We start from the raw sequence: 10,205 nt of genomic DNA, 5'->3' as shown, positions 1-10,205 counted from the left end.
AGACGGGGTTTCACCGTGTTGACCAGGATGGTCTCGATCTCTTGACCTCGTGATCCACCCGCCTCGGCCTCCCAAAGTGCTGGGATTACAGGCGTGAGCCACCGCGCCCGGCGTTACCTGATTTTCATTCTACTAGATCAGCATCCCCTCTTCACCTTCTCATAGCTCCTTATTCTCTTTCATTATTCTTATCTTCCTTTGCGATGATCTTAATCACGGTCTGCCTCCCTCATCTGACTGTGTCTGTCCTGTTACCCTCTATTGCCAAGTTTCCCTGTAGCACCTGGCACAGCGTGGCAGATGACTTAGGTGGCTTCTCTGAGCCCCTCTCAAACATAACAAATAATGTTAGTTTCATTAGTCTCAAATAACTATGTGCCGGGCACTGTGCTGTGCATCCTACATACCCGATCTCCTCTAATCCTTACACCAGCCTTAGCAAGTAGACACCAACACAATTCCCATTTTCCAGATGAGGAAAGTGAGACTGAGGCAGCTGAAGTGACTTAGGACCGCCCACCTAGAAAAGACCAGAGCTACAATTCAAAGCCAGCTCCACCCCCTCCTCCAAAGCCCACTTTGCTAGATGGGTTCCACCGGGAGGTTCAAAATTGGAAGGGCGTGGAAGGACTGAGGCGCAGGCATGTAACCTGGGGCTGGGTTGAGCAGGCAGGTGGATGGCCCTGGGAAGTTTTTTTTTTTTTTTATGTTTTTCTTGTTCTGTTACCCAGGCTGGAGTGCAGTGTCGCAATCTCGGCTCACTGCAACCTCTGCCTCCCAGGTTCAAGCGATTTTCCTGCCTTAGCCTCCTGAGTAGCTGGTATTACAGGCGCCCACCACACCTGGTTAATTTTTTGCAAATTTGTAGAGACAAGGCTTCGTTATGTTGCCCGGGCTGGTCTTGAACTCCTGACCTCAAGTGATCTGTCCACCTCGGCCTCCCAAAGCACTGAGATTACAGGCATGAGTCACCACGCCTGGCCTCCTGGGAGGTATTTGAGGTTGCTGGGTATTGGGTATGGGAAGGAAAATGCCATGACCCTGTCCCTCCACACCCTGCCCTGCAGAAAGCAGATGGGACCTGCAACACCAACTTCAAGAAGACACAGGCGCTGGAGCAGGTGACGAAGGTGCTGGAGGACTTCGTGGATGGAGACCACGTAATCCTGGTGAGCGGGACACCCATGTCCCAGAATGTAGCAGCTTAAGACAGCCACCATTTATTCTTGCTCCAAAGCCTGTGGGCTTCTGCTTTGGGCGGGGCTGGACTGATACTGGCTGGCTTTGCTCAGTCTGAGGTCAGCTGGTGGCTTGGCAAGGCTGGCTGGTCCAGGGTGGCCCTGCTCCCAGCTCTGCTGGTTGGCTCATGACTTGGCCACATGTCTCTCGACAGCAGGATGGCCTGGGCTTGTTCTCGCTCGTTTCACTTGCCAAGAGAACAAGTGAAAATGCAAGGCCTCTTGATGCCTGGGCTCAGAATGGCCACCGTCATCTCTGCTATTCAGCAAGTCTTGTGACCCAGCCTGGATTGAAGGGTCCGGGAGACAGACTCCACCTCCGAATGGGAGTAGAAATTCGTGGAATCCACCACTATTGTCCGTGCCACCTTGATGAATCCAAGCCCTCACTCCTCCACCCTGTCTTCCCCGTGGCTCCCCTCTTCCTTCCTGGCTAGAGCCTGCCTACGTCTTTGGGGGCAGGGGGTGAGGTGAGAGCTCAAGGTGGGTCCCCATGCTAACCAAAGAACCCTCCCTGTCACACAGCAAAAGTACGTGGCACGCCTAGAAGAACTTCGTGAAGCTCTGGAGATCTCCCCCTTCTTCAAAACCCACGAGGTGCGAGCGCTGGCCGCCATGGGTGGATGTGGGGGTGTTGGGGTCCAGGTGCATGGAGTGGAAACCATTGATGAATGACAGGTCAAAGATATAAAAAGGCGCTGGGCGTGGTGGCCGACACCTGTAATACCAGCACTTTGGGAGGCCAAGGTAGGAGGCTTGCTGGAGCCCAGGAGTGCCAAGACCAGCCTGGGCAACATAGCAAGACCCCACCTCTATTAAAAAAGAAAAAAATGCCTGGTGGGGTAGTGTGCACTTGTGGTCCCAGATACTCGGGGGGCTGAGGATGGAGAAGTGCTTGAGCCCCGGAGGTTGAGGCTTCAGTGAGCTGTGATCATGCCACTGTACTTTTGTCTGGGTGACAGAGCAAGACCCTGTCTCAAAAAATAAAGCAGGCATGGCTCATACCTGTAATCCCAGCACTTTGGGAGGCCGTTTGCACTCCCGCCTGGGCAACAAGAGTGAAACACTGTCTCAAAAAGAAACATAAAACAAGACAGACCAGGTGTGGTGGCCCATGCCTATAGTCCCAGCACTCTGGGAGGCTGAGGCGGGAGGATCACTTGAACCCAGGAGTTCGAGAGCAGCCTGGGCAACATAATGAGACCCTGTCTCTACAAAAAAATAAAAAATAAGGCCAGGCGCGATGGCTCACGCCTGTAATCCCAGCACTCTGGGAGGCTGAGGCAGGTGGATCTCCTGAGATCGGGAGTTCGAGACCAGACTGACCAACATGGAGAAACCCCGTCTCTACTAAAAATACAAAATTAGCCTATGTGGCATATACCAATAATCCCAGCTACTCGGGAGACTGAGGCAGGAGAATCGCTTGAACCTGGGAAGATGAAGATGGAGGTTGCGGTGAGTCGAGATCTTGCCATTGCACTCCAGCCTGGACAACAAGAGCGAAACTCTGTCTCAAAAAATTAATCAACTTAATTAAATTAAAACGGCGTCTACTGAGAGCTGACTGCCAAGCACCCAATGAGCAGGGGCTGGTACCGTTATCCCCATTCTACAGAAAAGGAAACCAATTATCAGTAGCAGTCCACGGGGCCTGGGAAGTTGCTGTTTCTTTTTATCCAATTTCTAGTTTTTTTAAAAAATTTTTTTGTCAGAGTCAGGATCTCATTCTGTTGCCCAGGCTGGAGTGCAGTGGCATGATCATAGCTCACTATAGCGTCAATCTCCTGGGTTCAAGTGATCCTCCTGTCTTGGCTTCCTGTCGCTGGAACTACAAGTGTGCCTTACCACGACCAGCATTCCAATTCTTTAGTCTTTACCAGGCTGTCTTCACTCATTCTGGATCCTGAAGGCATTTGAGTTTGCGCTCTGGCTTAGCAAAGGCCAGGCACAGTGGCTTATGCCTATAATTCCAGCAGTTTGGGAAGTCGAGGCAGGAGGATCGCTTGGACAAAGGGATGCTTCCCATCCCAGGTGGGACAGAGCAGGATGGAACCAGATTTCAGCACAGTACTTACAACAGTGTGCAAGTAAAGACTTACCAATTGTTTATTTCTGGAATAAATTTAATATTTTTGAACTGCAGTTGACTGAGAGTAACTAAAACCAAAGAAAATGAAACCACGGGCAGGGGGAACTAAGTCTATTCCTCTCACTTGGACTGTGAGGACGCAAAACCACAGAGAGGTTAAGACACCTGCCCAAGGCTGCATAGCCAGGAGGTGGCATAGCCAGGATCTGAACTCAGGCAGCCAAGGCTCCAGGGTTCATGCTGTCAGCCACCCTGCTCTGCTGCCTGTCAGCAGAGGACCTTGGCCAGCACCTGCTCCTCCCCTAACCTCCCATCTCTTCCCCTGGCAGGTGGTGGGCAGCTCCCTCCTCTTCGTGCATGACCACACCGGCCTGGCCAAGGTCTGGATGATCGACTTCGGCAAGACGGTGGCCTTGCCTGACCACCAGACACTCACCCACAGGCTGCCCTGGGCTGAGGGCAACCGTGAGGATGGCTACCTCTGGGGCCTGGACAACATGATCCACCTCCTGCAGGGGCTGGCACAGAGCTGAGCTGCTCCGCCACCGCCAGGTTTACTAATTGGATGGCACCAGTCTGGCTGGAGGAGTCCCGAGATGCCATGGGGGGGCCTGAGGTTGGCCAGGGACGGGAGAGGTTGTCATGTGCCACATGAGACTAATGTGGAAAGGTCTGAGGGGCCTTGGGAGACCAGGGAGCACCTGGCCCATCATGATGCAGGGGCTGTGGGGACCTGGAAGGAACATGATGAGGCAGTGAGTCAGAAAAACTAGAACAGGGTCCCCTGATCTGCCGGGAAAGTTTCTGAGGGGCTGCCAGAGGCCACAGCAAAAGCATGCTGCCCTGAGAGCACTCAGTTCAGATGTCAGAGGAACAGCGTGACAGGGGGCCTAAGGCTACATGAATCACCTATGATCGGCCTCCCTGTCAGCCTCCAGGCTGCCGGTTAGCTGAGGCCGGGGACTGGGTCAAGCATCATTGGTGAACGGAACGAGGCACCACTGGACCATTTGGGGAAAGTGACAGTCCTGTGCCTTCACTGGGGATCCATTTGAGTGCTGAGCGACAAAAGGCCCAGAGGGCATTATCTTATGGGACTGGACGCAGCCTGAGGGCTGAGACCTCTGGGCGGGCACAGTTCACTGAGGTCCTGCCCTGCCATGGCCCTGTGGGATTCTCCGTGTTCCTCAGAGGACTCTGCTGACCTCCTGCAGACCCAAACCACAGCCACATACCAGCTACCGTGCCAGCACTGCACCAGCAGAAACTTGCGCCTCTGCGCATCGGATCCAGCCTCAGGACTTCCTCCTCCTGCCCAACCCTCAGGCTTCTCTCTCCTTTCTCAGCCAACAGCAGGGGCAGAAAAGAGGTTCGGAGGCAGGGAAAGCAGGCTTCCCCCTGCCTCTCAGAGCTGCTGCGCTCAGGACCCCATCCAATCCCAGGCCCCTGCAGGAAAAAGCACAGGGTATGTGTCAGAGGCCAGAGTGGGTGGGGCTGCCGGCCACAACCCTGGCCTGCAGCCTGGTCCAAACCAAAGACTGTAGAACCCTGGGGTGTGGCTAACAGCCCCTCCATCCCCCTCCTGCAGCACCCACAGCTAGGTCTTCCTGGCCCACAAGGCTGGGCTGGCGGACAGGTACCTACCTCTTCCCTAAGCTGAAGCTCCTGCACTGTCTTCCAGGGCCGAGGGGACGCTCTCCTTTTCTACTGACCATCCTGATACTTATTTATATGAGGCAGTTGCTGGACGGGGTAGTACTGGAAGCAGGAGGCAGAATAGCTCTGCTGAGCCTCCCGCCCATGACGACACCCCAATAAACGGGACATTCAGAGTCAATGTCATGAAGCTTTTTCTTTTGCATCTGGAGTGTATCTCGACAAAAGTGCTGGGTGGAGTAACAAGATAACAAGCAGTGTGGGAAAGAGGCAGGCTCCGAGCAGGCCACTTCACTCACTCAGCAGATCTGTTACCTCGGCAGCTATTCTTGTGCCTGGATGTATCGGACAATGCAGGGGACACAGTGGTGACCAAGGCTGCTCCAAGCCCTGGCTGGGATGGGGGATGCACAGGCAGGCTGATCAGGGCTGGGATGGTGACACACATCCTCTTTACCCTGTCACTGGTTAGAAACACTGCACTGTAGCTGGGTGAGGGGGCTCACACCTGTAATCTCAGCACTTTGCGAGGCTGAGGTGTGGATCACCTGAGGTCAGGAGTTTCAGACCAGCCTGGGCAATATGGCAAAGCCCCATCTCTACAAAAAATACAAAGGATTAGTCAGGCATGGTGTGCGCATGCCTGTAGTCCCAGCTACTTGGGGGGCGGAGGCAGGAGAATCGCTTGAACCTGGGAGGTGGAGGCTGCAATGAGCTGACATTGCACCACTGCACTCCACCCTGGGCGACAGAACAAGACTCTGTCTCAAAAAAACAAAAAAAGGAAACATGACACTGTACAGTTTCCCTAAATGAGACTGGCTCAATTAGGGAAAGAGCAGTGATCAAGACAGGCCTGTTCCTCCCATTTCAGAGTGGAGGGGGCAGGTATTCACAAAACTAGTAATCACACACACTTACTAGATATTTGTATGGGTGGATAGGGATGACTACCTAGCTTGAATCCTGACCCTGCCACTTGCTAGTCATGTGACCTTAGGCCAGCGATTCCACCTCTCCAGGCCTCAGTCCTGCCATCTGTCAAATGGGGGGCATCTAGCACCCCCCTTACAGGGCTGCCAGATCTGCAGAGTTAACACAGAGGGACTGACGCAGTTAACTGCTCTCAGATGGGTTTTAAAACAGTGAGGATGTGAGGTGGGGAGGGATGCCTAGACTGGGGCTGACTCGTCCCTGAGGTAGTGATACCTGAGCCCCGATGCAGAAGTTAGGGAGCGATCCGCAGCAGAGGGCTGGAGGATGGACCCAATGCTCCGGGGATCTGAAAGGCCAGTATGACTGGCAGGGGGCAAGCATGAGGAAAAGCCTGGGCTAAGGAGGGGTGAGCTGAGGCTGGCACAGTGTAGTGTCCCTGTCCTGTGAGCAGCAGAGGGCCCAGGCAGGAGGCTCCTTAGATATCTAGTGAGGTGACAGAGGCGGTCCCCAGTGAGAAACGGACCGCTGTGACATTCAGATGGGATATGCAGACGCAGGGTCCTGCAGGGGGTGGCCCTGGGGTTGGGACAATGCCCAGGCCTGGAAGAGATGGAGCAGGGGTGGTCCTGATGAAGGATCCCTTGGCTGGAGGCCCGAGACCCAGCTCAGACCTTGGGGTCATCACACGTAGAGAAGTGGCGGCACACTTCAAATGGTGACTGAGCTAGGCTGCAGCCCGGGACTGCAGCCCTGGCTAATGGCTGCAGCCCTGCGGTCTGAGGAGCAGAGCCTGGCCGCAGAGGCCAGCCCGCACCCCACCCGCCGGCACTACATACACCCGGCCGTCAGTGGCCCGCGAGGGCGAGAAGTCCGTCAGCTGCAGGTTGCTCTCCCGGACTTGGTCGTAGTCCCACAGCTGATAGTGCCAACTCTTGCCCTGCTTAGACAGCAGGTAGACAGCTCCCGGGGAGCTCTCCTCCGGCAGGGATGGTGGCTGGCAGGGCGCGCCCAGCACTGGGTGGAATAGGCCCGGCAGCTCGGGGTCCTCAGTGTAGCCGAGACCTGGAACAGCGGGAACACCCAGCAGGATCCCTGGGGGAGAGGAGGAGTTGGTGAGTGGCAGTGACTGAGCCACGACCAGCTGCACGCTAAGTTCCGCCCCCTCCCAGCCCTCCAGGGTGGTGCGGCTTCCATTCCTAGGTTACAGTAACATTAGTGGCAGCCAGTGGAGTTGGGATTTGGACCCACCACGGCATCTGGCTCCAAAGCTGTAGGCGTTTTAAGTCTTGCCTTGCCTGGCCTGACAGCACAGGGAAGTGGGGAGGCAGCATTAGATGGAGCACATGTGGTCACCCGGTCATCCCCAGCTGTCCAGGGAAGAGAGGCTCCAGGATGAGCTGGCAAGGCCACACAGCCATAAAGAGGCTGAGCAGAGCCTCCCCCGGACCCCAGACCTCCTGACATGGACCAACCTGGTATTCTTTCAGGCAGGCAGAATGAGGAAGATGGTGCTGGTAATGCTTACAGAGATGTCACATGCCAAGCCATTTTTTTGTTTTTTTGCGATGGAATCTCGCTCTGTTGCCCAGGCTGGAGTGCAGTGGCGCGATCTCAGCTCACTACAACCTCCACCTTCTGAGTCCAAGCAGTTCTCCTGCCTCAGCCTCCCAGGTAGCTGGGATTTCAGACATACACCACCATACCCGGCTAATTTTTGTATTTTTCATAGAGACAGGGTTTCACCATGTTGGCCAGGCTGGTCTCAAACTCCAGACCTCAAGCGATCCAGTCACCTTGGCCTCCCAAAGTGCTGGGATTACAGGCATGAGCCACAGTGCCTGGCCAAGCCGTGTTCCAAGAGTGCTCCGTGCTCTGCCTACAAGGCAGCCTTATGAGGTGGGTACTATTGTTACCCCCAATTTTCAGATAGGGAAAACAGCGGCCCAGAGAGGTGACGATACCTGCCCAGAGTCATAGAACCTAGAAGTGGCCAGGTCAGGCCTGGAGCCCAGACTGTCTTGATCCTGAAATCTGCGCCCTAAGCTTCTGTTTGTAGAAGCTCCAGCTGGCGGACACCTCGGCCCCAGCCTGCCCGGTGCTATGCTAAGTGTCCTGTGGGGACCGGGATGCCCAGCTCTCGTCCCTGTCTTGAGAGTGCACAGCCTGGCTGGGGAGGCACTAGCACAAGGGATGAGAATGTCAGGAGGGTTAATGGAGGCTGGGGAGACCCGCGATGAGGGGTGCAGGGATGAAGGAGGGGAACCCACCTGCGCTCACTGCCCAGTGGGCCTTATAGCCCTTCCTCTGACATGGCTCATGGTTGAAATCCTCGTCGTAGCTGGTGCTGACATTAAGGTAAAAACGATGGTGTGGCCCTGGGACCCACCCTTCGCCACCCTTGCCCTCCTCCCTCCCAGGCCCTGGATACGGGATGAGCAGGGGGTGTCCGGTGACCAGGTGCTGCAGGACGAGGTCTCTGTTGGGACCGCCCAGGCCACCAGAGAGCAGCTTAGCCTGGCAGCCCAACACCTCCTGGGCCAGCCTGCCCATGTCGGCCACTGCAGGGTGAGGGCACACAGAGGGGGCTCGCTGTGTGCGGCCAGCACCATACCGCGTTCCCACAGCGGGTGACACTTCCCACCCTCACCATGACCTTCCACCCCTTGGTACACATGCAGAAAACGAGGCACAAAGAGCATCAGTGGCTTGTCCATGGCCACAGCAAAGAGGTGGCAGAGATGGCTTTGCAACCCCGGCAGCCAGCTCGAGTCCACCTTGTAACCTCTCTGCTCTACCAGGCAGTGGGAAGGGCCCAAAGAATGGAACGAGATCCCGACTCGGCTGTCAGCACCCCACCCAGCCTCGTGAAGAGGTGACGGAGCACATGGTCACCCAACTCACCTGAGAACATCTCTCCCTGGGCCGTGTAGCCTCTTTCCATGGCTACCTGCACGAGTCTCTCCAGGGGGACGCCACTCGGAGGTGACAGGAGAGTAGCTGCCATCCACAAGGCCACCAGCCCACATCTGGGGACAGACAGGCCTATGTCACAGCCCCTTTACCAGGAAGCTGGAGTGGGGAAACAGGTTTGCTGCCCTGGAGGAGTTCCCTCCTGTCTCCCAGGTCAGCAAGGGAGACCTGACTCCCCTTCAGGGGAGAGGACGGCCAAGGCCAGAGCCCAGGGCTGGAGGGCTGGGGGTGGAAGAGTGGGGAGAGGTCACCTCAGCTTGCTGGGAGGAGGTGCCAAGGTGGAGTTACAGAGATGGACTGGGCTTATTCATTCACTCATTCGATGTTCCAACTATGTTTACTATGCAGGCACCCAGGAGCCTGGGTGGAAAGTTCCCCCATTCCTTCCCTCCTCCCCCCACCAGGGAAAATCCACTCCCCTTCTCCTGATCAGTCCCTAAGAAGCCCAGCAAAGGGAGAATAAGGGCGGCAAAGAGGCTGCGGGTCCCGCATCGGGGCACGTACTGAGGGCCTTCTTGGATGAGGGACGGCAGGTCTGCACAGAAGAGGATCCACTGCAGGTCACCTCGGAACCTGAAGTAAAGCCATGCTCAGTCACCAGGGAGCCAGCTCTGAAGCACTTCCCACCTTGAGGTCTGGCTGGGAGCAGGGCAACCAGGGACGATGAAGGAAACACCAGCCTGGCTGTCCTAAGGCTGAGGGCGGTTCCTGGTTCAGTCACCGGCTTCCCCTCCCCAAGCCTCAGTTTCCTCATCTGGTTCGTGGGAAATGGTCCTCCTGCCTGCCTGCTCCCTGTTCTCTCTCAGTTAATGAAGGGTGAGGAGCAAAGGGTGGCACTTTGTAACCAGGAGCCAGAGAGGTTTATCTGAGGAAATTTCTCAGAGGGGTATCTGTATACCCAACTCTCTTTTTTTTGAGACAGGGTCTTACTGTGTTGCCCAGGCTGGAGGGCAATACTGTAATCAAAGCTCACTTAAGCATTGACCTCCCAGGGTCAAGTGATCCTCCTACCTCAGCCTCCTGAGTAGCTAGGAGTATAGGCATGTACCACCATGTCAAGCTGATTCTTTTTATTTTATTTTTGAGATAGAGTTTCGCTCGTTTTGCCCAGGCTGGAGTGCAACAGCACAATCTCAGCTCACTGCAACCTCTGCCTCCTGGGTTCAAGTAATTCTCCTGCCTCAGCCTCCCGAGTAGCTGGGATTACAGGTGCGTGCCACCACGCCCAGCTAATTTTGTATTTTTAGTAGAAACTGGGTTTCACCATGTTGGCCAGGCTGGTCTTGAACTCCTGACCTCAGGTGATCCGCTCA

General features: G+C 55.6%; 2 protein-coding genes across 5 annotated transcripts in view; one reads left to right on the top strand and one right to left on the bottom strand.

The window, feature by feature from the left end:
• ITPKC (inositol-trisphosphate 3-kinase C) overlaps positions 1–5,078 on the top strand; it is a 24,574-nt gene extending 19,496 nt beyond the window's left edge. Inside the window, exons 5-7 of one of the 2 annotated variants that reach the window (XM_017503173.2) lie at positions 1,068–1,169; positions 1,764–1,835; positions 3,660–5,078. In XM_017503173.2, the coding sequence (XP_017358662.1) occupies positions 1,068–1,169; positions 1,764–1,835; positions 3,660–3,863 (378 nt within the window). In that variant the 3' untranslated portion in view covers positions 3,864–5,078. Of the gene's footprint in view, positions 1–1,067; positions 1,170–1,763; positions 1,836–3,111; positions 3,622–3,659 lie in introns of those variants that run through there. The other variant, XM_017503175.2, reaches the window with a different exon arrangement.
• Positions 5,079–5,162: 84 nt separating this feature from the next.
• CUNH19orf54 (chromosome unknown C19orf54 homolog) overlaps positions 5,163–10,205 on the bottom strand; it is an 8,510-nt gene continuing 3,467 nt past the window's right edge. The window contains exons 2-7 of one of the 3 annotated variants that reach the window (XM_017503184.2): positions 9,397–9,465; positions 8,824–8,948; positions 8,351–8,480; positions 8,190–8,260; positions 6,693–7,014; positions 5,163–6,660 (exon numbers count right to left, since the gene is read on the bottom strand). In XM_017503184.2, the coding sequence (XP_017358673.1) occupies positions 6,588–6,660; positions 6,693–7,014; positions 8,190–8,260; positions 8,351–8,480; positions 8,824–8,948; positions 9,397–9,465 (790 nt within the window). In that variant the 3' untranslated portion in view covers positions 5,163–6,587. The other 2 variants (XM_017503185.2, XM_037729455.1) reach the window with 2 other exon arrangements.

The sequence above is a fragment of the Cebus imitator genome, unplaced genomic scaffold (assembly GCF_001604975.1).
Source record: "Cebus imitator isolate Cc_AM_T3 unplaced genomic scaffold, Cebus_imitator-1.0 Scaffold306, whole genome shotgun sequence".
NCBI classification, from domain to species: domain Eukaryota; kingdom Metazoa; phylum Chordata; class Mammalia; order Primates; family Cebidae; genus Cebus; species Cebus imitator.
Note: the sequence above shows the minus strand (reverse complement) of the source record. Positions and strands in the feature narration are given on the sequence as shown.